Source organism: Furipterus horrens, unplaced genomic scaffold (assembly GCF_987537825.1).
Source record: "Furipterus horrens unplaced genomic scaffold, mFurHor1.1.pri manual_scaffold_13, whole genome shotgun sequence".
NCBI classification, from domain to species: Eukaryota; Metazoa; Chordata; class Mammalia; order Chiroptera; family Furipteridae; genus Furipterus; species Furipterus horrens.
In genome coordinates, this window is record NW_028327183.1 from 52,678,614 (window position 1) to 52,705,466 (window position 26,853).

General features: G+C 41.4%; 1 protein-coding gene across 1 annotated transcript in view; it reads left to right on the plus strand.

The window, feature by feature from the left end:
- The window catches only part of LOC149995298 (uncharacterized), a 55,408-nt gene extending 33,148 nt beyond the window's left edge, over positions 1 to 22,260 (plus strand). The window contains 1 exon segment of the mRNA XM_090259173.1: positions 20,598 to 22,260. Coding sequence (XP_090115299.1) covers positions 20,598 to 21,836 — 1,239 coding nt within the window. The 3' untranslated portion in view covers positions 21,837 to 22,260.
- Positions 22,261 to 26,853: the final 4,593 nt, after the last annotated feature.

The window sequence follows — 26,853 nt, forward strand, 5'->3', positions numbered from 1 at the left end:
AGTTTGCCTTTGTTTCATCTCCGTAGCTTCTGTTTTTTTTAAACCAGTCCCTTTAACATCTCATATAACAGTGGTTTGGATCTAATGAACTCTTTCAGTTTTATTTTGTCCTGGAAACACTTTCTCTGTCCTTCTATTCTGAATGACAAGTTCGCTGGATAGAGTATTCGTGGTTGTAGGTTTTGGATTTTCATTACTTTGAATATTTCTTGCCAGTCCCTTCTTGCCTGTAGGGTCTCCCTTGAGAAGTCAGCTGATAGTCTAATTGGGACCCCTTTGTACATAATTCTTTTCTTCTCTCTTGCTGCTTTTAAGATTCTCTCTTTATCTTTAATTTTTGACATTTTGATTATAATGTGTCTTGGAGTGGTTCTCCCTGGGTCCAGTCTCTTGGGAACTCTCCTTGCTTCCTGGACCTGCAAGTCTATTCCCTTCCCCAAGTCTGGGAAGTTCTCCTTTATTATATTTTCACTCAATTTTTCAAGTTCTAGTTCATCTTCCTCATTCTCTGGCAAACCAATGATTCTTATGTTGGGCCTTTTATAGCTGTCCCAGAGGTTTCTGATCCTCTCATTGTTGCTTCCCATTTCCTCTCGCTGCATTGGTTGACTGCTTGTTCCTTCTCCATATTCCAGTTTGTTGAAATGAACTCTGGGTTTTATTTCCTTTCTTTCTGTCTCATATGTGGTTTTGTTCCTTTCGTTATGAAAGTTTTTCGCTTCTTTCATATCTTTTTCCAGATCTTTTGTGAATTCTGTAAGCCACCTGATAACAATGGCCCAGAACTGAGCCTCTGACAGGTTTCTTATCTGTTCATCTGTCAGGTTCTCTATCTGCTGTCTGGTGAGCTGCGCCACCAGGATTTCTATAGTTGTCTGCCTCATTTTGACAGATGCGTTTTGTTTTCTTGGGCTGGCTGTCGGGGGCAGTGCCTGTGTACGCGTCACAAATCAGCGACCGGCCGGCGCCTGCCTGTCCGCGACCTATTTCGCAGCCCTGTGGTGCTTTCTTTGGGGGCGGGGGTCCAAGATGGATCCACACAGTTATTCAGCCAGGAGACCAGGATCCGTCCTCCCGCCCCCCTGGGCCTCACTGTTCAAGGCGATGCGGCGGCCGCTCTCCCCAGCGCCGGAGTCGCGCACCGGCAAGGGCTTGGCCGCAGCTGGGACTCCTCGCCGGGGTCGCGCACCGCCAGGGGCCTGCGCAGCCGGGACTCCTCGCCGGGGTCGCGCACCGCCAGGGGCTTGCGCAGCTAGGACTCCTCGCCGCCCGCCGCTCCGGGTGCGACCGCAAACAGCTTTGCCCTCTTTAACTCTTACCTGCCCAAGTGGCACCGCTGGTTTATAACTTCATATGTTGGACTTCCGTGTAGTTTTATTTTCTGGAATTTCTAGTTATCCTTTGTTTTGAAGTAGTTGTATTCCTCTTTAGTTGTAGAGGGGGACCTAGCGTGTCCGTCTAAGCCTCCATCTTGGCCGGAAGTCCCGCTGTTTGTATTTTATAATATTTTATTAGCATGCTTTTAAAAGAGAATTTTATTTCACTAAAGACAGCACAAAAATTCAACCCTCATCTTTAGAAGACTTATTAGTAAAATGTTCCTAAGATTCCATTTGTAATTTGTGCCCTGAATTGGTGAAAACCGTACATTTAGCCATTGCTATAAAAACAGTAAGGGTCACTAGAATAGTGAATAAAACACACAGTCTTCATTCTCTTCACTTCATGGGTAACAATTCTCATGGCAGAAACATCTGAAGGTCCAGTGTGTTCACACAGGGATCAAAGGAAGAATACTCCAGACAGGTGTAGAGGGACCATGGAGGACAGAGATTAGGCTAACACAGAGCACCACTGCCATTGAGTTCCTCAGAATATATTCCATGTGGCTCCTTCTCGGTATTTGATGCAACTTCAGAAAATATTTACTTTCCTCCGAGAGTTCTCTATGTATATGGGGAATTTGCTTACTCTTCCTAACAATATAAGGTATATCTGGGTGTGTGGTTCCACAACAGGTTTACATTTGCTCCCCAGATGTGTACAGTGTTGACACATCCATGAAGGTGTTGAAGTGGGCATCTTTCCCTGAGAAATAGGTTTTAGATTCATAGATCTTATTTGTTTACAAGGCAATATCATTTCACCTGTATTTGCATATGACATTTCATACTGAATTTTCTGAGAATTGGTCTGTTGCAACAATCTTAGGGGTATGACATGGACCTGCGAATACTGACTACATACCAAATTTATATTTGGTTCCAGGATGGCTGCAATGTTGGCATGTGTGCGGGTTGGGACAGTGGGCATCTGAACTTGTGAGAAAACTTTCATTTCAGGATTTAACCCCCTTGCTGGGTAATGATGATCATAAATACAGTGACAGTGTCTGCACTGGACAGTTAATTAGTTCAGGCATAAAATTAAGTTGTGAGAAAACTGCAGAAGGTATGAATGATCGTTAGTGGAGTTATAAAGTGAGTATTTTGAAATAGCTTGAAGAGAAAAGTCTATGGAGCCTGAGAACAGGTCAGTCACAGTGGGTGGTAATTAATGGACAGTGAGTTCTAAGAGGCGAGAGAATTTACATGAACTATATGCTGGAAAAGTGGCCATTATAAAATTTTTGTATCTCCAAAGGGTGACTCCTTATTATTCATTGGAAGTTGAGTGGAGGAAAAGTTAGGTAAAATATTGTAAGGTGTGACCAGAAAAATGGAGAATTATGGAATAAACATGGTATTGTGTTTCATTGCTTTAATAATCCGTTACTAATTATATTATGTCTTCAGCGGCTTATCTACATCTATCATATACAGCAGTGACTAAAAACGGCATCGCAACCAGGCTCGTTCAATGGCTTTATTGAAGGAGTAGCCAAAAGCTAACACAGAGAAAAAAAATTTTGTAGTAAATTGTTGGGTGATAGATGATATGGCAACATAAATTGAGTAGTACTCAGGAGTGCCAAGCATGTGGATCCTGAAGATTTTAAGATCACACAGTTAAGGGAGGGGGAAAAGAGATTTGAAATAATGGGGAAGGTGTTTCAGGGACAAGAAAACACTGTACAGTCTTCCCTGCCAGGGGTTGGCAACAGTGTCAGACCACTTCTATAACCATTGTTCCATCCTCAGTGTGCTGGAGGTTATGTCCATTTTCCTGGGATTATTATAATTGCTGGTAAGTATTAAGAGGTTCATCAACTCCTCTTGGTGGGCTACTCAAAAGTTGAAAAATTTTAGTTTCAGGTAACAGTTAATAAACTTAAGTAATCAATGTATGTAAAAAGGTGTTGTTTCAGGAACTGAAGGTAAGACCTACCTTGATTCCAGGTTACCATAAGCAGTTCGACCTTTGCTTCTCAGGACTGCAGCAACCAAGACAGTATATGAGCCATTGCACTCCAGGGAGAGGTGATCGCCAACCAAGACACAGATGAAGGAATCCTGAAGCTCTTATTCGATTAACCTTTTCCCTGAATTCCAAACCCCTTACTTACTCTTCTCCTTATAAAAAGGTCCCATTCATAGTGGAATTTAAGACAGTCTGTTAGGGGACAAACTCTCTTTCTTCTCTGATCGCCGACCATCTGAAGAAAGCGCCCACAAAGATTCAATCCCTGTCTCTGCTTATTGGGTCTGGTAGGTGACAGACAGCACAAACACCGGCTTTTCTGGTTTCACTCTGTTACGTTACTTAGCTTAATCTTTTTTAAGTTTTGGATTAAATTTTAGTGTTTTTTTACTTTGAATTAAAAAAAGATTTTATTCATTTATAAGTAAAGAGGGGAAGGGAGGGAGAGAAACATAATGTGCTAGAGAAACATGAATCGGTTGCTTATGGCATATGCCCAACTGGGGACCTGTCCTGCAACCGAGGCATGTGCGGTGACTGGGAATGGAATTGGCAGCGTTTTGGTTCACAGGCTGGGGTTCAGTCCCCCGAGTTACATCAGCTTAGGCTATACTCTGAATTTTTATTTTAATTAAAAGCAAATTTTAAATAGATTTTATTTATTTCCAGAGCGAGCGCTGTTGAGTGAGAAAGAGGGAGAGAAAGATAAAGTAGTGGTTGTGTCTCACGCCCTGCTACTGTGGACCTAGCCGGCCACCCAGGCACATGCCCTGACTGGGAATCCAACAGGGGTTCCTTTATTCCGCAGGATGGCGCTCAATGCACTGAGTCATGCCTCCCAGGGCTACAGTGACTTTTCAAATAGAAAAAGTTCTTACAAATTTGTATTGATTTTTAATATTTATTGTGTGAGAAACGCTCACAATAAAACAGCGGGACACAGGATTTAAGCAGTAGTCCAGGCATTGTTTATTCACAGGTCTGCAGAACTGGACACAGCCATATCAGTGACATGAGTGTGCCCGGAAGCAGACAAGCAAACTGAATTTACACTAACTCTAGTATCTACCCCTCTCCCCCCACCCCCACCCCGTCTCCCCTGTTTCTCCATTTTTTGGATAATCAGAGTTAGAATATAATGTAATTAACTAAATTAACTGAGGGTAGGGATTAACTAAAGGTAGTCTGGTTATAGGTCTGTCTCCAGCTCTCTCTTGAAGATTCCCTAACTTGTTTGCTGGGCTGTCTAGCTATATTTTTCCGTTTCGTGGTGTTTGGTGCTGAATATCTTCCCCCTTTGATCTCAGAGGCATTTTCACTGAGCTGCAGAATGTCACTTTTGGAGTTGTAGGTATGCTAATACTGTTGACACTGACTTTGAGACTCCCTAATTGACGATTTAATTACAGTTGTCTTTTGTTGCTAATTATTCCCTACTGTTTGAGTCACCACTTGCTTTGTCCATTACAACTGCACATATGCATACCGATATTACTTGTTATTTATATTTCATGTTGTCAGATCATGTACACCTGGACTTTGGTAATCAACCTGGCCCGGGACTTAGAATTTCCCAAAAGATATGTCCATAGACTGAAACTTTACCAGAGGAAATGCTAATGGACTCAGCCATTTCCAAAAGATATGTTGATGGCTTAAACTTTCCCTGAGGAAATACTAATGGACTTAGCCCGGAATGTTAACTAAGCTGGTGTAGGAGTGGGTGAAAGCAATGAGATGTAAATAACCTACTGAATATTTCAGTAAGCAAACTCCCCCTTCCTTTGTTCCCTCAATAAACCAGTTATCTGTTCCCACATCAGTCTCTGGTTGATTTCTCAGGGCACGGCTACCCTGACACATGTGATATTTAAGTTTCTGAGCTATACATAAGTTTCATTATAAATATGTACTTCATTTACTCTAAATATAATTTTTAAATATGTTTCTAATATTACCACATTGAAAATGTCTGAAACACAATCTTACCTGATGTCTTGCATATGTTTGTGATAGGCAAATTTTTTTTTACTATGATAATGTATCAGAACCTGTGGGCTTCTCAGTTATAAGGGGCCTGATTGCGCACCTCTATAGCATAATTCTGAATACCACAGTGTGGTGAAAAGAAAAAGAATTGTTTATTTAAAGAGTATGTTACAGAGTAAAAGGGGGTTCTTTCACCTGGTGCCTTGGTGTAATACCCAACAACTAGTGTTGAGGAAAACAGGTCTTTATTTACAATATTCCAACCTGGGGAGGGCAGTGAGCACTTCAGCTCAGAGTCCTGTTTTCCCACAGGACCCAGCACTTCCCTTGCTCCCCAAAAGGCTAGAAGCCAAAAACATGCCCCAATGTTCCCCATTCCTTATCTGTCAGCTGCTTTTTTCAGGATCTGGCGTGTTATGGCTACATAGGCGAGATTGAACACTCTGAAGCGGTGTATAAAGTTAAGCAAAGGATTTTCATAATGGCCAGGAGTTGGGCAGACCCTGAGCTGGTCTTTAACATGCTCCAATCTACAATGGAGTCTAAACGCTGGGTTTTTATACTGGTGCAGTCTCTTTGTTTCTTCTCTGGCGGGAAACAGCCTTAGGGAAAGGGGGCTGGGCAGGACTGCAGGAATGTCTTGGCAGTAACAGGAACAAAAATTCTCAATGCTATATATAAGGTTATCTCCGGCGGCTGCATAGCTCTTTAGCCAGGGACGAACTCCCTGTGAAGCAATCTATTTTCAAAGGGCTAGACATTCTGCAAAGCACAACCTTCACAAATGTTATAAACCAGAACAAGTAAATGGAAGGTGATAGAGGCTGAGGTCCTTTAGCTCGTAAATCACTAATTGCTATAACACTCCTTCTTACATTCCTTTTTCCAAGGCCTTTTAGCAAGTCCTTGCTACTTCTTACAAAAAACATTTAAATCCCTTACATACTTACATATTGAAACTTTTTACAGGGAATATTTGGTGCCCCTACAGAGGTACAATGTCATCAGCCTCCATATAACAGTCTAGGAAAATATGTGCCATGGTGCACTGGATCACGTATGGTTCTCTCTGCCCTTTCAAAGTTGCATGATGTTCTCCCTTGTCAAAGCCGAATTGTATTCTCCCTTATCAAAACCGTATGGAGAACCCAGCCAAAATGTGTGCTGTCTATTTTTAAACCCCTGACCACGTCCTCTAACGCAGTGGGTGTGGTAACCAGTTCTGACCATTCACAAAACCTTGCACAGGCTCTGTATTACCTGTCCATATCATTCCATGGTCAAAACCCCTCCCATCTTCTTGGGACCTTGGAAGAACCAAAGCAATTTGCATAACTGAGACACTAAGCTTCTAGCCATAGTCATGTAAAGCCGTCTTAAAATCTGTTCCCTTTTCCCCATCCCCCAACTCGCAGGCTCTGGGGATTTTTGGACACCCCCACTCTGTAACAGTTATACAGATTTAGATTATGGTGGATTTTTGCCATTAAGTCCTATTTTCTTTAAAACACCCACAAACACACAGTTCTGCCTCTTCCTACCAAGCCAGGCTACTTTTAGAAAAGTCAGAGATACACTTTCGCTACCTGCCAGACCCAGTTCAATTTTACCGGTAGCTCCCAATCATTCGAGCGTGATTGGGGAGGTTTTAGGTGTCGTGGTGTTCTCCAGCTCTTAATAATGGAGAACCACATGAATATCTCAGACTTCCTGTAAACCGCATGGAGTTTTCCTTTCCGTTTCAAAGATGCACGGTATCCTTCTCTGCCCTTCTTGCAAACCACGTGGACCTTTTCTCCTCTCTAAAATGGTAGCCGCCTTCTTTTTAAATCCCTCACCTGTGAAGCAGTAGACGTGGTAACCGGTTCTGACCACTCACAGAATCTTGCAGAGGCCCTGTATGCTCTTCCTTCACCACTTTCTGGTCAAAACCCCTCCCATCTCTTTGGGTCCTTGGAGAATCAAAACCCTGTGCATAACTAAGACACTAGTTACCAGGCATAGTTATGCAAAGGCATCTTAAAACCTGTTCCTTTACCCCCATCCCTCAACCCATAGTATTTGTGGATTTTTTGGGAGGGGGTACCCCCACTCTGTATAAATAATCGTCGTCGGCAGCCGTCCGTCTTGAGAGACGATGGTGTAGCTTCTTAAGAGTCTATCTGCACCGCCGAGAATGGCTGTGCAGTCCGACTCGGGAGTGACACGGTATCTGTCTCCTCCCGTGTTGAATCGACATCTTGCGATGACGCTGAAGCTACAGAGCCTGGGCAGGGTGATATGGAGGGTCTGCTGTTGCCCATGCAGCAGACCCCCCCTCTCTTCGCAGCTGAAGGGTCCAAGGGAAAGACGGAGTCAATACAACTTGGCTTCAGGTGCGCCGCAGGAGTTGCCGGTGTTGACTACAACGTCAAACCGCCTTAGGGACTCCGGCTCCGGATTTTCTGTCGGGGTTTACTCCCTTAGCCCTTCCCCTGAAGAGGTATGCCGCAAGGCAGCGGAGGTTTTTTGGAGTCAGAGTTTTCCTTCTCTGATGTGCCCTGACTGGAAGATCGAACCAGCGACACTTAGCTCGCAGGCCGACGCTCAATCCACTGAGCCAAACCAGCCAGGGGGATCTGTATAAATAATACGATACTACTTACACATCCATAAAAACACTAAAACTCATGAGAATTCAATCATCCAATATTGTAAAAAATTTATTCATTTCTAATAAGATTTAAATTATATCAAAACAGTAGTCCTCTATTTAATGTTTATATTATGATTCATAGTCCTATTTTTGTTTTTAAAAAAAGACGTAGCTAAAGTCTTGTATTATATTTGTCACATACATATATAAGAGTGTAAGTAGCTAATTTGTATGGTACATTTTTCCAGACTCTCAGGAACACCTCTTATTATTGTGAGAAATGCTCACAATGAAAACCGGGACACAGGACTTGAGCAGCAAAGCGAGGCGTTTATTCACGAGTCTGCAGTCAGGCGCACCCTCAGCCAGGAGAATGTGCGCCCAAAGTAGACAAAGAAATCTGGTTTTATAGTAATGTGATTAGCCCCCCCTCCCTTCTCCTTCTCCCCTATTTCTCCATTACTTGTTACTCTGGAGTTACAACCCAACACGATTATCTAAGTGGCCCTATTGTGATTTGTAAATATGCTACTACTGTCAACTCCCTTCTCCCATTTTCTCTTTGTCTGGTGATGACCATATTTCTGTTACAGAACCCCTGGGCTACTCCAGTTGAAAACAAACCCACGGGCTCTTTAGTTAGGGGCCCGATTGCCCGCCGCCAAAATTATAACTCTCAATACCAGAGTTTAGTGAAAAGAAAAAGAATAGTTTATTTAACAGTTATATAGATTTAGTTATTTGCGGATTTCTGTTGTTAAGTCTTATGTTCTTTAAAACACCCATAAACACATATCCTTGCCTCCCCCCCTACCAAACCAGGCTAGTTTTAGAAAAGTCAAGAGAAACCCTTTCCCCACTTTCCAAACACAGTTCAGCTTTACCAGTAGCTGCCAATCATTCAATCCTGATTGGGGAGACCTCGTCTGTGTTATGGGGTCCACCAGCTTTTAATCCAGAACCTCATGGATTCTCAGCCTCCTTGTAAACTGTATAGTTAGTCCTTTTGAAATCCGCACAGTCAGCCTCAGCCTTAGTCCAATTCGCACAGTCAGTCCTAACCTTAGTGAAATCCGCACAGTCAGCCTTAACCTTAGTTAAACCCGCACAGTCCGTCCGCCTAAAATGTCTGCCGCTTATTTTTAAATCCCTGATTACATCCTCTGATGTAGTGGGTGCGGTAACCAGTTCTGACCATTCACAGAACCCTACGCAGGTTCTGTGTGCTTTCTCCATACCATCCCCTGGTTCAAGACTCCTCCCATCTACCTGAGGCTTTGGATGCATTAAAGCCATTTTGCATAAAAAAAGACACTAGCCACCGGCCTCAGGCATGTGGAGACATTCTGAAAGCTGCTTCCTTCTCCCCATACCCCAGCTGCAAACTCTGGGGTTTTTTGGAACACCCCTGTTTCTGTAACATTTCTACTGGTTTGGGAGTCACTATTTTCTTGTTTTTACATTATTACTCACTGTATGGACCTCAGATAATGTGTTTTTATTGAGATGAACTCAAGTCAAAGTGCCAGGAAAAGATGAAAACTTCTTTAGCCACTTTCGTGATATGTCTTGTGACGACCTATCATGTCCCATGGACCCTAGCGGCGGATCAAGATTTTTTTTTTGCTGAAGGGATCTTAGAAAAAGACCAGCTACACTTTGGTCTCCGTAACCCATATTACCCAGAACACCATGCGAGGAATACCACGCCCCTCCCAGCCACTGAAGGTTCGCACAAGGCGTTGCCATTGGCGCTCACCGGGTAAGGCGGGACTTCCGGCACAAAAGGGGTCACCCTATCTTCCCCCAAATTCGGTTTGACCACGTTTTCTGAACCTCTCGGTCTCTGGGTGCTGCTGAAAATGGGGGGGCGGAGTCGGCGCCTGAGTCCTGGTCCACGGAGCACACACGAGAGTAAGGAGCTGGGCGACCCTGACAGGGTGAACCAGAGAGGGACCGCTTTGTCCCTGGTGTGCTCGCCTCCCGCCATTACCTTCCCGCCTCCCCGACAGCGACGGTTGGCGGCCTCGCTCAGACGCCTCTCTGAGGTGAGTGCGCGGCCTCCCGCATTCCCTCCTTCACAGACTCACGGCACGAACGCTACATCCCTGTGCCGCGTCTCGTCAGGCTTCGCGTCAGACATCATGAGGAGGGTCATCGGAAGAGTGTTGTGGTTTCTGCACACACAGCAATTACAGTGCAGAGTGAACACGAGGTTTTTGTATCTAAAATTCCCTTAGTATCTGGGTCTTGATTATTGACGCAAAGAGCAGCGGGCAGGAAGGGAGAAGTTCAGATCCCATTTCGGGCCTTTGCCGGGCTGTGGGATCCGTCCGAAAACGGGTTATTCCGTATCCTGCTGGAACAGGACAAGCCCTCTGGATGCCATATGCCTAGTTTTGGGTGAGTCCGGAGATGTACGTGTGCTACGGAGCAGGAAGGTGACAGCTGAGGGAGAGGACCTGTGCTCTGAAGACGTGAAGGAGGCAGACATTCCACAACGGCGAGCACTAGCAGAGGAAGTGAGAGATGACTGTGCCCGGTACCTGTTTTGGGGACTTAAGTGTAAAGCATAAGGTCGTGTTTGGCTGTGACTTTGAGACATGATCTGGGAGACTGAGTGGCATTGCTTGTGTGGAAGAATGGGACCCTACAGTTATGGCCCAATGCTTATATGGCATTCATCTGCTCTTTGCCCACAAAGTCCCCCAAGCGAGCCGCTGTTGATGAAGGTGCTAACACTAATTAATAGGACTGATGAGAGTGCAGCCAGCGCTGGTATCAGGGCCTGGTGTTCACAGTGAACTGGGGAGCCCTGGAGGAAATTGAACGTGGGGACGATTTGTAAAAAGTAGTGGGGCAGTTCTCAGATAAGACTGCTGAGGTCATTTGTTTAACTTTTGACAGGTTGGTGTGACCTTTGGGGACATTGCCCTGTACTTCTCCAGGAAGGAATGGTGCCTCCTGGATGACAATCAGAGACGCCTGTACCTGGGTGTGATGCTGGAGAACTTTGACCTTATATCCTCGCTGGGTAAGACCCTCTCTTTGGCCAGTTACATGGACTTGGCCTTGCATTTCCCATGTCCCCTGTTCTCTAGGGGGTGCTCTCTCCTCACATGTGGGCGGTAAGCACTGCTTGATTTTCCAGGTTTCTGAGCAGTTGCTTCCCTTGGTAGGTGTGGTTTGTTTGCACTTCCCTTTTATCCCCCTGGAATAGCAATTCCTGAAGTACTGAACTTGTAGGGAAGGATTTGTGGTTGGTAATGTTGCAGGGAGACTAATGAATACCACCTTGGTTAGTGAGAAAAATGCCTATTTTTCTATTCCTGTTGGTCATTTGTACATATTTGGGAAATTCTGCATCTTTTTTGGCTAATGAATTTTGAACATCATGTGTATTTAATAGATGCCTTTTCACCTAGTGATACATGCTTTTAATATTGACATAATTTTCCCTCTCAAATGTTGATTTTGCTTTTGTTTTTGTGCTCCTTCAATGCTTTTGCCAACCCCGCATTTAGCAAGTCTGTTGTTGCCAGTTTTGCAGGAAGCTCAGATGCTGGTTGCTAGTGTTAGTGAGAAAGTAATTTTAAATAAGTCACGTAGATTTTTTTTTTTTTTTTTATGGACTCACGCGTTGCTTTGTTAATAACCTACAGAATAGTGTTGACATAAGTTTGTATTTACTGGTAAATGAATTTACGTCACATTTTCTGAACGTAATCTACAGCATCTTCAAGCCATACATGTATACATTCTGCAAGTGTTTTCTCTCATTCTGAGTTTGCCTTCTTTATTTTTCCTTTTTTTAATACATTTTTCAATTTCTATTTCTAGATAGAAAGGAAGGAAGGGAAAATAGAGAGAACCATCAATATGCGAGAGAAAACATTGATCCTTTGCTTATCTCTCCAGCCCTAATCAGAGTCTGAAACAGGAACCCAGTCAAGTGCCCTGATCCAACAGGCCACCTGTAGGATTACAGGGTGACTTACACCAACTGAGCCACACTGGGCAGGGCTGCCTTTTCTTTCCGTTGCTCTTCTGTAGAGAAGCCTTTTCCTTTGTTGTAGGTTCAACTGCTTATATATGCTCTTTTGCATTGTGGTTTTTGTCATGTTTAGAAGATTATTTCAAAAACTAATCTTCAGCCCTAAGCAGTAAGTGGGTTGATCGTCTTCCTTTTTACCAAAATGTCATCCGGTTGGATTCCCAGTCAGGGAACAGGCTTGGGTTGCTAGCTGGGTCCCCAGTTGGGGGTGTGGGACAGGCAACAAATTGATGCTTTTCTTGCACATCAAAGAATCTCTCCCTCTCTATCTTCCTCTCTTCCTCATCGTGGAAAGTAATGAACAAAATCCTTTACAAAAATTATGATGTAGGTGAAAATGAAATAAAAATCTCTAAAGCATCTATTCTAGGTTATCTTGAAGGAATTTTAAGTTTTAGGACTGACATTTAATTTTCCATACGGTTTCAACTAATTTTTATCAGTGATTTTCACTTTTGTGGTTTACATGTAATTATCTGTTTTTCCCAGCAGCATTAGCTAGGAAAATCTTTTTCTTTTTTTTTTTTTTTTTTTTTTTTTATGCCGTGAAGTTTTAGTCAAAGATTAGTCGAATATCAGTGCCTGTGTTTATTACTTGTTGTGGTGTGCTATTCTATTGGTTTGTTTTTCTGTATTGATTTTAATAACACGCTCGTTCTTTGGCTTTGTAATAGATTCAAGTCAGGAAGTCAGATGCTAACAAAATTTGTTGCTGCTCAAGATTGCTTTTGCTATCAAAGTTTTTTGCGGCTCTATACCCCACAGGATTCTTTTTAGATTTGTGTTAAACTACCATTGGAATTTACAAAACTGCATTTATTTGTAGATTGATTTGGGTACTAGAGACACTTTATCTTTATTAAATTTTAAAATTTAAATTTAATTTTGAATATGAACACTAGCTGTCTTTCAAGCATTTGCCTTTCCGTTGTTTTCTTTAAACACTGTATTGTCCTGTTCAATATTCAGATTTTCACCTATTCATATGTATTTTATTGTTTTGGATGCCATTATAATGTTTACTATCTTCTTCATTTCTTTATTTTCTTCTTAATCCTGACCTTAGGTTATGTACATTGATTTTATAGACAGAGTAAGGGGGAGAGGGAGCAAATCATGTTATGTGACAGAGAAACATCGATGGGTTACCTCCTACATGTGCCCAAGCAACGTATTTGGGTTCTCTGTCCTGGAATATAGAAACTGACCCACCTGGCCATGACTCTTCATTTGTTTATCAAATAATTTATGATTAGTATGTAGAAATGGAACTCAGATTTGTAATTTGAATTTTGTGTCCAGTCAGTTTTCTCCATTTATTTATGTATTTCTTTAATTTATTTTTTGTTTTTGTCTAAGTATATTTTATTGATTATGCTGGTACAATTTTATGAGTTTTTTTCCCCTTTGGTCCCCTCCACCCACATGTCAGTTTCCTCCAGTGTCCCTCCCTTCTTAGTTCATGTCCATGGGACATACCTATGTTCTTTGTCTTCACCCTTTCCTATATGTTCTTCTCCTTTATTTTTTTTTTTTAAGAGAGAGGGGAAAGGAGAAAGAGAAACATCAATGTGTGGTTCCTGCTCATGTGCGCCCAACTTAAGACCTGGCCATGCGAACTGGTCATGTGCCCTGACTGGGAATCGAGCCAGTGACACTTGGTTTTCAGGCTGACGCTCAATCCACTGAGCCACAACAGCCAGGGCGTTTCCTGTATATTCTTAACATCCCTCTGTTCATTTTATATACAACAATTATACTTCTTAATCTCTACACCATTTCCCCATTTTACCCTTTCCCATTGCATCTGATAACCCTCCCAATGATTCTCATGCCTGTGATTTTGTTCCTTTTCTTGTTGTTTGCTTAGGGTTTTGTGTTTGTGTTTGTGTTTTAGATTCTGTTGATAGTTTTGAATTTGATCTCATATTAATGTTCACAGTATTGAGCCTCTTCTTTTTCTTAAATAAGTCTCTTAAACATTTTGTATAATAATGGCTTGGTGAGGATGAAATCCTTTAGCTTTACCTTGACTGAGAAGCACTTTACCTGCCATTCCATTCTAAATGATTGTTTTCTGGATGGAGTAATGTTGGTTGGGGATCCTTGGTTTTCATCACTTTCAATACTTGTTGCCAGTCCCTTTTTGCCTGCTGAGTGTCTTTTGAGAAATCAGCTAATGTTCTTTCTTTTTTTAAGATTTTATTTATTTATTTTTAAAGAGAGGAGAAGGAAGGGAGAAAAAGAGGAAGAGATACATTCATGTGTGGTTGACTCCTGCGAGCCCTCAACTGGGGACCTAGCGTGCAACCTAGTCATATGCCCTGACTGGGATTTGTATTGGCGACCCTTTGGTTCACAAGGTGGCATTTAATCCACTCATCCACACCAGCCAGGGCTGATGTCTTATAGGAGTAGGTAATTCTCTTCTTTTCTCTTGCTGCTTTTAAGATTCTCTCTTTTTAACCTTTGGGATATTAATTATGCTATGTCTTGGTGTGTTCCTCCTTGGATCTAGCTTCTTTGGGATTCTCTGTGCTTGCTGAATTTCTATGTCTGTTTCATTTACTAAGTTAGGAAATTTTTCTTCATTGTTTTTTCCATATAAGTTTTCAATGTCTTGCTCTTTCTCTTCTTCTGCCACCCCTATGATTCATATGTTGACACATTTAAAGTTGTCCCAGAAGTTCCTTCTTCTTGTTTATTCAATTTTTGTTTTTTGATTCTGTACTGGTTGAGTGTTTATTTCTTCATGAGGTTTTAAATTTTTGTTTTGAACCCAAGCTTCCTTCCCTTCTCTCTTTGTTTCTTGTGTATTTCCTTCATTTCACTAAGTAGCCTTCATTTCTTCTCATATGCATTTATCGTAGTTACTCTTGCCTCAAGACTGTGACCATCATTATGACCAGTGTTTTGTACTCTCTCTCTGTTAGGTTGCCTATCTCCTCATTGCTTAGTTCTCCCACTAGAACCTTGAATGCTTCCTCTTTTGTGCCATTCTTCTCTGTCTTCTCAACTTAACAGCCTTCCTCTTTTTCCCTCTTAGGTATGTCTGTTGCACCAGTTATATTGTAAGTGGCAGAGCCTTAGATATTCGTCAGTGCGGGGCAAGCTATTTCATCATGTTGTGGTGCTGTATGTCTGGGATGGATCTCAGAGAAAACAATGGCACTTACTCCTGCATCTCATTTAAAGTGGTACACCTCTAGCTGTTGCCCTGGTTGTGTTTCTGAGAGTGGTTGGGTTTGCACACATTCTAGGAATGTCAGGGCCTCTACACAAATGGACTATGCTGAGAGAGAGAGAGATTTTTCCTCCACCTCAAACCCCACTGATTTTCAGAGAGTCAGAAGCAATGAGGCTTATTGTCTTGGCACTGGAGTCATGAGCTGCACAGACCAGTCTGGTCCTGAGCTCACTCCCCAGGTATCTCTCCAGATGCTTTTAATGTATTACTGCTCTTTCCGCTGGTCTTCCACAGCACTGCCTTGCTGCAAATGCTGATGCTGCACTGCATCCTCTTCGTCCCTCCTGTCTGTCAGGATGAGTATTGCTTCCTTATGTCTTTGTTTGGCATCCATGCAATTCCATTTTCTTGTAGTTTTTGTGGTTTTTACCTTTGAGGTTGTTGTGATCTTGTTGTGGAAGACGATAAGCGTGTGGACCTAAGCCTCTGTCTTGGCAGGAAGTCCTGCTTATTTGTTAAAATTTTTATTTATTGATTTCAGAGAAGAATGGAGCCTGCCACACAGGAAAAAGGGAAACATTTTTCCATGGTTCCAATCATATCTGCATTCATAGCCGAATGCGTGTTTCCTCATGGGGTATTTTTCTACAATCTAGGTGTATTAGAACCAGGCCAGAGCTCTGAATATTTTTTAATTTCAGAAGATTACTGTGGGAATTTGACAGTTTTTTCTTCATAGGGTTATGTCATGTGCCAGTAACTGTCATGATGATGTATTGTGGTTTGTGGTATTGGGTGCAGTGACATGTCTCAAATGGTTCTTTAACTTATTTGAGTCCTTTCTTTTAGTCTAACTAGAGGTTTGCGAATTATATGTATCTTCCAAAATATTGCTCTTAGATATATTCATTTTTTGTCTTCTCAATTTCCTTTTTTCTTTTCCTAGGTTTGAGTTTACTTTCTTGTTGTTTTTAAAGTTTTCTGAATTGTACTGATGGGTTATTTATTTCAGATATTTTCTTTCTTTTTTAATGTAAACATCACTATAAAGTTTCTTCTTAAAATTGCATTTTATACTTAAGCTGTGGTAGATTATGTTTTTATATACTATGCCCTGAGGTATTTTTTATATTCACTTATTTTTGATGATATTTTATAGTGATTTGACTGTTTTGTCTCTTGTAAAATGATTTTTGCTGCTAATTTTCAAGATTTCATAAAACCCCTCATTCTCTTTAAGTTTATTTTATACTGGTAAGACCTTAACTGCATCCAGTATTCTACCTTTTGAGTCTTTACCACAGATCTTTTTAATATTTATTTTTTTTGTTTTTGATTTCACAATTCACAACTTATATATAGTGTCTCTAATAGGGCACAGAATGGTGGCTTCATTATTTTTACTAGATTGAATTTTAAATCTTTATGATAGCTGTGTAATATACATTCCACCAATCCAGTGCTACTGTATAGTGAATTTAATTTTATTTTCACTTTTATTAGTTTCGAGTTTCTATTTAGTACTGTTTCATTTGATCTTCAAGAAGTTTTTTTGCCATTCCTAAATATGTCAGGTTCAGTGGCAGTGAAGTTGCTTAGTTTTTGTTTTCCTGGGAAACTATTTCTTTCTGAAAAACTGTTTCTGGATAAAATATTAATTGTTTTCATTTATTGTTCTAAATATAATATTTTCATAATCTCCTAGTCTGCGAGTGTTCTTCAGAGGAATCTGCTGATACACTTATTGAGGCATGCCCCTGTGTGCAAGGAGTTTCTACCTTCTTTGTGTTTTCACAGCTCTCTGTGCCTTTGATTTTTGACACTTTTGTTTTTCTTTCTTGGTGAAGTCCAGCTTGCTTTGAACCTGTACAGGAAACTGTGAGTAGGCATTCACTTAATTATTCAGAGCTTTTTTTCAGATTTTGGAAGTCAGTCTTCTTCTCAGTGTTTTAAAATAAATGTTCTACCTATCTGGTTCCTTGTGTGCCTTTTCTCTGTCTCTGACACACACACACACACACACACACACACACACACACACACACACACACACACACACACACACACACACACACACACACACACTGATTCCCATAATGCAAAGAGCAGGTATCCTTGTCGTTTTATCGTTTTACTTTACTGACCTTGCCACATTTTCAATTTTTAAAAAAGATTTTATTTATTTATTTTTAGAAAAAGGGGAAGGGAGTGAGAATGGGTGACAGAGAATCATTAATCTGTGGTTGCCTCTCACATGCCCCAACCAGGGATGTGGCCCACAACCCAGGCATGTGCCCTGATTGGGAATTAAACCAGTTACCATTCGTTTCTAGGCCAGCACTCTATCCTTGAGCCATAAAAGCCAGGGCCACATTTAAATTTTTTATTTTTGTTTCTCTCCACCTTGATGCTTTCAAATGACATATTCTTTCCATGACTTATTTTAACAATTTTTATTACAGTTTTCATTTGTTCCATGTAATTTGGCCATGGCACTATATCTTTTTTTATTATATGTATATTGTTCTGTATATTTGATATTCTCGTATTGTTCCTGTGTCAGTATCTCCTTTACGTTGGGTCCATTTGCATTCTCTGGTGGCTCATGAATGTTTTTGAAAGTAAATATTTTGGATTCCTTATCAGGTTTCCATAGAATTTCATTCCTTTGGTATTGATTATTCAAAAATTCTTATGCTCTCTTGGTAGTGGCCTTATATGTCGCATTTATTTTAACTATGTAATGATGTCTAAACATTAGAGGAAGCGGAAACTCCTTTCAATTTTATGGCCAGAGAAATAGTTCATCACATCTGGGTGTGTGGTTGGCTCAGTTGCTGTTGTGTGTCAGTCTTAAGACAAGTCCCAGCGGCGTGCTCTCCTTGAAGCTATGTGAGTTGAGGTCAGAATGACAAAATTTGTACAAGTACAATCTGCTTTCGCAGAATTTCTTTTCACTGATAGTTGGGTGTTTCAGAGTCTTTGGTGGCAAATGTTGCTGGGGACAACTTGATTTTTTGTGTTTTTCCAGGTCTAGGCTGTTGACAAAGAGATTTGTTTTGGATTTCATACCAAGAAACTCTATAGGGCCCTCTTATGAGTAAACTGTGGGAGCTTCACAGATGTTGCAAGGGCTTCTGTGATTCTGAAAAAAGAAAATTTCCAGTGTTTATCACAAAACAGTTGAGTAAAGTCAACTAGCATGATCACAGTGGTTCACAAAGGTAACTGAGACCCCTGTTTTTGATCCTAACCATCTTGAAATGGGTTTGGTAACCCACACCCCAGTCATACTTTCTGTGAGGTTCTGTGTTCTTTGTTCCTTTGCTGTTTTGGTATTATTGTTGATGATGATCATTAATTACTTTTAGAAACACCAGGTAAAGGGGTAGACGAGAAAATAAATTTTTTGTTCCAGGTATTTATGCATTCATGGGATGCTTCTTCTATGTGCCTTGTCTGAAAATCGAACCCACAACCTTGGTGTATGGAGATGACCTTCTCACCAACTGAGCCACCATGTCCGGTCTGATTTTCTATTTGTCTTAACTGAATATTAATTCCCCTTCCCTGTGGAGGATTTAGTCTGTTGGTAGCTGTCTACCTGTACTGGAAGAAGGGAAAATTGTCATACTTCTTATTTGAGCATGTTGCTGAACTCACTCACAAAAATGTTTTTCTGTGATCACTTTCTTCTTTGTTGTCCTATCATAGTGCTGGCCATCCATGTCTTCACTTATTCTCGTTGAAGTTATATGGCCTATATTCCATGTTTTACTCCACTGGGATTTAAGGGAAGAATCATTTGTGATTCCGCAGAGTAACATGACTCCATCCACGCCAGACTGGACCTAGATCTAGTCTTGCCTCGTAAAGTGCTGTTGGAAATGTTTTCACGCTTAGGCTTTGTTGAAGTCATAGCTAGGAATCTATTTTGTTCATAAGTATTTTATCGCCATTTCCTGTTCATCAGCCCATTCCTCTCTTCCTTGTTTTTCGTTGAGAGTTTGTCAGTTACTCACTTCTAAGTTTTCATTTTCACTGCCATTTCGAGCCCACAGATCATCCTGACTTCTCTAAACTTTGTCCCGCAACTATTTCTCTTGTAGTTATTTTTTTCTCCCCTGTAACATTGGTTTATGCTTGCAGACCCTTGGTGTGTGCAGTTACCATTGTTTTGTCCTTGACAATTATAGGCTTTGGTACAACGGAGGTTGACAAGCTTGAGTTAATAGAGAGGATTCTACACAGCCTCACATCACCAGTGGGAAAGGTCCTACAGGAATCCTTTTGAGTAAGCACAACGAGAACTCCCTGACTATCCTCTCTGTTTCATTCCATGCTTCTGTCTATTGCTTGGTTAGGTCACCACCACTGAGTTACTTTTGTGACTATTAAATGGCTATTTCTTCAGTGTGCTACTGAATTGTATTGAAAATGGTTTCATACATTCATGCCAAGGTGTGAATGCTGTCAGTTTGTGATGAAGATATTTCTTCTTTTATAATTTTTGTGAGGATTTTACTTATTTATTTTGAGAGAAAGGGGGTGGTAGGAAAAAGGGAGGGAGAGACATCAATTTGTGGTTGCATTGCAACTGAGGCCCTGGCCTGCAACCCAGATATTTGTCTTGACTGGGAATTGTACCATTGCACATTGGTTAGCAACCGGTACTCCATCCACTCAGCCAAAGCGGTCAGGGTGACTATATTTCTTCTAAAGACAAGATACCCTTCACAAGTTTTTCCTTTCTTTCAGGTTGCTGCTGTGGAGCAGAGGATGTGGAAGCACTGAATGAACAGGATGTTTCTGTAGGAGTGTCCGAGGCAAAGAATTGCAAGGTATCTTTGTCTTCACAGAAGAGCCACCCCTGTGAGAGTTGTGGGGCAGTTTGGAGAGACGTTTTTCACTTCATAGAGAAGCAGGAAACACAGCACATTCAGAAGCTGTTGAGATGTGGGGCATGTGGAAAACGATATTATTTCAGTACAGAGTGTCACGAGCACCGAGACCTCCATGATAGAGAAAAGACTTCCATGAGAGTGGTGCACAGCATGTCACTTGCCAAGGGTTGCAATTATAATGTGTCCCAGAAGTTTCTTCCCTGTAGAGAGGTTCGACCGGACATTCTTTCAGAGTCAGTACAATCCCCACTCGAGCCCACTCACACCAGAGAGGGGCCAAAGAGCAACTTGATGCCTGGAGTGACTACTCAAAGAAAACATTATTTCACCCTGAGTGACTGTAAAAAAGCTGTTCGCTGCAAGCATACACATGTTCAGAACAAGGGAGTTTCTACCAGAAGACCATATTTTGTGTGCCATGATTGTGGAAAATATTTTACCAAAATTTCTCCTTCTTCTTATCCAAAGACAATTCACACTGGACAAAGTCTCTATCATTGCAGTGAATGTGGGAAATCTTATCGCAGTAGTACCGGCCTTCGTTATCATCAGAGATTTCATACAGGTGAAAGGCCTTATGAGTGCAGCGAATGTGGGAAATCTTACCGCTATGACAGTGGCCTTCGTTATCATCAGAGATTACACACAGGTGAAAGGCCTTATGAGTGTAGTGAATGTGGGAAGTCTTTTACCAGTGGTCAGGGCCTTTATGTCCATAGGCGCATTCATACTGGTGAAAGGCCTTATGAGTGCAGTGAATGTGGGAAATCTTTTGCCTATAAGGATTCCCTTCATACACATCAGCAAGTTCACATAGGTGAAAAACCATATAAATGCAATGAATGTGGGAAATCTTTTACCTGGAAGCAGGCCCTTAATTCCCATAGGCGAGTTCATACTGGCGAAAGGTCTTATGCGTGCAGTGAATGTGGGAAATCTTTCATGCAAAAGCAATCTCTAAAAAGCCATCAGAAAGTTCACACAGGTGAAAGGCCTTATAAGTGCAGCGAATGTGGGAAATCTTTTATCTGGAGTTCGGAGCTTTATCGCCATCGCAGTGTTCATACTGGGGAAAGGCCTTATAACTGCAGCGAATGTGGGAAATCTTTTATCTTGAATCAGGACCTTTATCGCCATCGCAGAGTTCATACTGGGGAAAGACCTTATGAATGCAGCGTATGTGGGAAATCTTTCATGCGAAAGCAAGTTCTAAAAGGCCATCAGAGGGTTCACACAGGTGAAAGGCCTTATAAGTGCAGCGAATGTGGGAAATCTTTTATCTGGAGTTCGGAGCTTTATCGCCATCGCAGTGTTCATACTGGGGAAAGGCCTTATAACTGCAGCGAATGTGGGAAATCTTTTATCTTGAATCAGGACCTTTATCGCCATCGCAGAGTTCATACTGGGGAAAGGCCTTATGAGTGCAGCGAATGTGGGAAATCTTTCATCCATAGCAGTGGCCTTCAGTATCATCTGAGTGTTCACAGAAGAGAAAGGCCTTAGGGTTGCAGGGAATGTGGAAAATCTTATACTATCACTGGCCTTGGTTATGAGGAGAGACTTCACATAGGAGAAGGCGTTATGAATGCAGTTAATGTGCGAGATGTTTTAGCCACAATTCTAACCTACCTTCACATGGACAGAAGGTCTTTCGTGTTTGGGAAATGTACAGGGCTTATTTCATTCATTTATTTAACAATTCTGTAGGAAATTCTACGAAGGATTGTTTTCCTGAATCAAGTTCCATCCAGCCAAAAACAGCACTAGGAGGTTCCGCATAAAAATTTTTCATATCGGATTCATGTTTCCATGCTGAACTAATTTTAGATATCCAGTTCTTTTCCAGATACACATCACTGTATATGTCTGTCCCTGAAGGTATTTCACCTGCACCACCTGTAGGGTTCCCATAGATTGCATGAATCAGCAGTATCATGTGTTCCCAGAAGGTCACTGTCCCCTGATTTGGTGGAGAAAATTAGGAAGAGCCTAACTTTTTAACTCTTGAAACACTGTCATTAGTTGTAGAACTGACCTGACCCCAGGTTGGCCCAGAGAATGTCATCTGAGTTCAGCTGTCAGCCTGAAGAAGGACTGCCTTTCTCAGTGACAGGCTGTTTTTATATATCAGGGATAACTTTTCAGTGTCCAAATGACAAATGCAATAATTGTCAGACTAATCTCCCTTCGGTTTAAACAATAACAGAAGTGATTTTCCTAACTTTTCTTTTATCTTAGGTGCTGTATTCATGGTGTGGGTTAGTATATAAACAGCTTTGGGCCCTAGAAGGGTAAAGACATGAACAACTTTTATTTGTGTATCAGTGTCTCTGTTTCGTGGGGATAATTTGGTGCATAAATGAACTCAACTTTTTTTCCCAATATTTGCATTCCTGCTCCTATCCACCTAGTAAAGATGGTGGGCTCTCTAGTTCTCAGGAGAAGTCTTAATGCTGTGAATTTCAGGACACACTCAGATTAGTCCAAGGAGAGGGTAGCAATGACAAACTCAAGTGCACCTGGGAATAACATAAATATTCTTCTGTATTGAAAACAGAGGCTAATATTATTGGAGGGAATCTCTGCCTCTGTTCATGTAGTAGGCCAGGTGCTATAATGTCTGCAATTGTGTGGTGATGGTCACTGGTTGTATCACCATAGGGGTGAGAGTATACTGTGACTGCAACAGAAACACTGGCGTAGTAGGTGCTGGAGGTGACTGCAGCCAACTAGAGGGCATTTGCCCCTTCTGAGCATGAATCCAGAAAATGTTTCTCAGAAATAGTGCAGGATTGGTGTGTACACAAATCACAGGATCCATAGGAATATTTATCTTCTGTTGATTCAGTCATTGTCCTTAAATATAATGAAAAGGGTTTAAGTGTGTGCTCAGGTAGCTCAATTGGTCACAGTATAATCTCCTGATATGCCAAGGCTCTGATTTCAATATCCTGTCAGGGCACATATATGGAGCAACAAGTGAATGCACACATTACTGGAACAAGAAATTCAGACTTCCCTCTCTGTCTCTCTGTCTTTCTCTTTTTCCCTCTAAAATCAATATAATTTTTTTTAAACGTGTGGATTTCTGTGGTCTCTCATATGCTCATGTCAGAGCTACTGATGCCCTAGCAGAATGAAAACTAAGGTGTATCTATAGTTGAGGGATGTTTCTATTTTGACCCATCCAGCAGTTATGTTACTTTGAGCTGTTTTTTCTTAAAACATTTTCTTTTCTTTATATTTATAGAGAGGGGGAGCGAGAGAAACATCAGTCTGTGTGTAACATACATTGATCTGTTGCCACTCACATGGCTGCATTAGAGCCATTCTCAGGCATATGCCCTTACTGGTAATGAAACCCCCATCCTATTTGTCCATAGACTGGTGCTCATTCTATTGAACCACAGCAGCCAGTGCAGTTTCACTGAGCTTTACTTGTTGGCTGTGTTGGTTGTCTGTGAGGCAAAGTCTCTTCCCAAGTGTATGATATTTGGAATGAATATTCAGTTGCTAAACCTATTTTCAAAATGAGTTGGACATATTAATTTTCAATACCTACCATTTTTTAAAATCTTAGTTAGTAGACATTTTTAGTATAATATTTGGTCAGCCTTCCCCTGTACATGACGGTGAAACCATCACCATTGTCATAATATTGGCCGTTACAGGGAATTTACTTCATAGGCATTTGAATCTCAGCCCTGCACAGATCAGTTGGTAAACGTGATTGATACTCCATTGTAGTAAATAACTGGGAGTAACGGTGTTTTTTCTGCTTACATTTACGTTGCATATATAATTGGCGATTTATTAATGATGTAGTACTAGCTTATCAGTTTTTGCTGAGAAATAGTATTTCCTTTGAACATATCACTGAATTTATTCAAAATGATTATTTCTAGTTTTTGACTTTGAAGCTGGTGAAAATATTTGTTCATAATTCTTCATGTGCGAAGTCTGAATGTAAAGTAGGTAAATGTATAAGTTACACATATTAGCAATCAGTGATCTAAACTATATTATTTTAAATTCTCCAGCAGTCTATGACAGGTTCAGTTTACCCACATTTTTGAAAAATTTTTAATTTATTTATTTCTAGAGAGGGAGACAAACATCAATGTGTGGTTGCCTCTTGCATATCCCTAACCGGGAACCCGGCCCACAACCCAGGCACATGCCCTGACTGGGAACCGAACCAGTGACCTTTGGTTCTCAGGCCAGTGCACAATCCACTGAGCCGCACCAACCAGGGCTATTCAAATCTGTTAATTTTCACTTTTTTTAAATCGTACTGCTACATCATTGTTTCATGGCATTGTTTTAAGGATTGATGGTGAACTTTTTCTCAGATGTGTATTTGCTATGTGTGTATCTTTGCTCAATGTCTGATTCTGTGTTCTATTTCATCTGATAGGAGTTTTGGCAGTTTTTTATGACAAACTGACAGAACTAATTTTAATGCATGTTACAATGTCACTGATTTTTGGCCTTTTTTCCTTTATTAAATAAATTGTATTTTTATATTAGAGTGATGTTTTAATGTGATAGGTCATTTTTTACTTTTTTGCTATTTTGCCATTTTTGCTTTCTTACTCCAGTGGCAAGTTATTTTGCTCACTTATCCCAGATGCACCAATAATTTATTAGCTGAAGCCCCCTTGTTAGTTCACCCTGGCTGTTATCTCTATCCCAGATGCATCAAGAATTTACTACCAAGAATTTACTAGCTGAAGTCCCTGTGTTAGCTCACCCTGACTGTTATCTCTATCCCAGGCGCACTAAGTGCACTAAATGCACTAAATGTTTATCAGCTAAAGACCCCTCTAAATTAGAAAGTGTCTATGTGTAGTTTCTCCCACCTACTACTTTTATTGGGCAGCTCCAAGGACATGAGTCTAGTTTTTTTTGCCTTTAGAAACCTTTAAAAACCTTTTAGTCTGTAAGGCAGCGCGGCTCTCCCATCTTCCGCCTCTGAAGGTGGGAAGAACCGTCCCTGGCCAGGTAAATAAACGCCATCAATTTGTTTCTAAATTGCCTCGTGTCCTCTTTGCTCACAAATGCTCCATAACATTAATATTTTACACTCTCTTGAAGCTTTACACTTCTCATTTTTAACGTCTGTATTAACATTATCAGTTTAAAATATCAAGTTTTTTATAATAGAATAAGCTCTATTTTGTGTTTTTTTTTTTCCTTTTTCTGGTCTGCTATCAAGGGGGTTCTTGGCTTGGTGTTGCATGAATATTTGTGGAAAGAGACAGAGATTAAGTCCAGCAAGCCGGATGAGTGGCCAGCTATGCACGGAGGACTGTGGCTCGCTCAGGCCATCAGCGATTATTCACAGCTTTCTGTTTCTTTTATAGGGTTGCAGAAAAAAAAATTTTTTTAAGTAAAACTAAATAGAAACTAAAAAAGCTTACATGGTAACAAACATTCTTTCCACTAAAAGGGATAAGCATTAACCTATAGAGCTACAGAGCAAAGGGGTAAATTACAAAGGTCCACGGGTCTGTTCCACATCTGATATAGTTGCCAGGAGAGAGGAGACACTAACTTTCAAGCTTCTTTGTTCTCAGAGACTTGTAATCCAGCCCCAAAGAATCATGTGCAAGTAAGTGTCCAAGGGTCTGCACCACAACCAATGTTACCACTATGGGAAATAGGCTTAGGTCTTCAGCCCTCTTTGTTCCCTGGATTCCGTGACTCAGCCACCAGGAGCCGCGTGCAGCTGCTGGCGCCAGCAAGACTTGTTTGCAAGTTCTTGTAAGCTGAGGTCACAGGACACCTGGGGGCGGGGGGCGCTTGCAGGCCCTCCGACAGAAGGCTTGTGACTTTCACCTACACTTGAAACAAGTTTATAAATGAGAGCAGATGGCAACAGGATGGGGAGGGTGGGTTCAACTCTGAAAGCTCAGAGCAGAGGTAATAGGAGGGCAGTGCTCAGGCACCCTGGGTGTGAATTTCAGATTATAAAATACTGGGACTCGCAGTGAAATTGTTACAGGACAGAGACCAACCTGGACTATGTTTATTTGGGCCGAGGACAGTGAAATACAGGGTAGGGAAAGTAACAGGAGAGAGCCTAGGTGGTGATCTGTTTCGGCTCCCTGCAGAATTTACAGGAAAGGAGTCAGTCACCCAGGACTGCTGTTCGGTCACACGGAGGTCAGAGAACAGGGGACCTTGGAGACAGGATCAGGGGGTAACTCGGGTTGAACTGCTACTGCTCACTGTACCCCTGGCTGCAAGTCTCCTGGGGACCCTTTGAGTTTAGGAGGAACTAAAAGGTTCCAGAAACAACCTCTAGTGCTGCTGTGAAACCCTCAGTCATGTACAGTGTGGGAACCAGGGAGGCTCAGCTGAAGTTGCTGTTTCCATTGGTACAATTACTGTGATTCTACCCCTAATTCCCTGAAACGACAAAGCACAGTCCACCAGGATAACCTTTTATTATATTTAAAAGATTTTATTCATTTTTCAAGGGAATAGAAGGGAGGGAGAAAGTGCAACAGAAATATCAAAGTGTGGCAGAACTATCCATTCGTTGCTGCTACACGCTCATCAAGTAGGGACCAAATCCACAAGACAGGCATGTGCCCTGAGCAGTAATGTATCCACAGAACATTCGCTTTCTATGATGATGGCCAATCAACTGATTACACTGTCAGCACACAGGGATCCTCCTTTTACATGGAGCTACAGTTTGCCTTTTTGATGAACC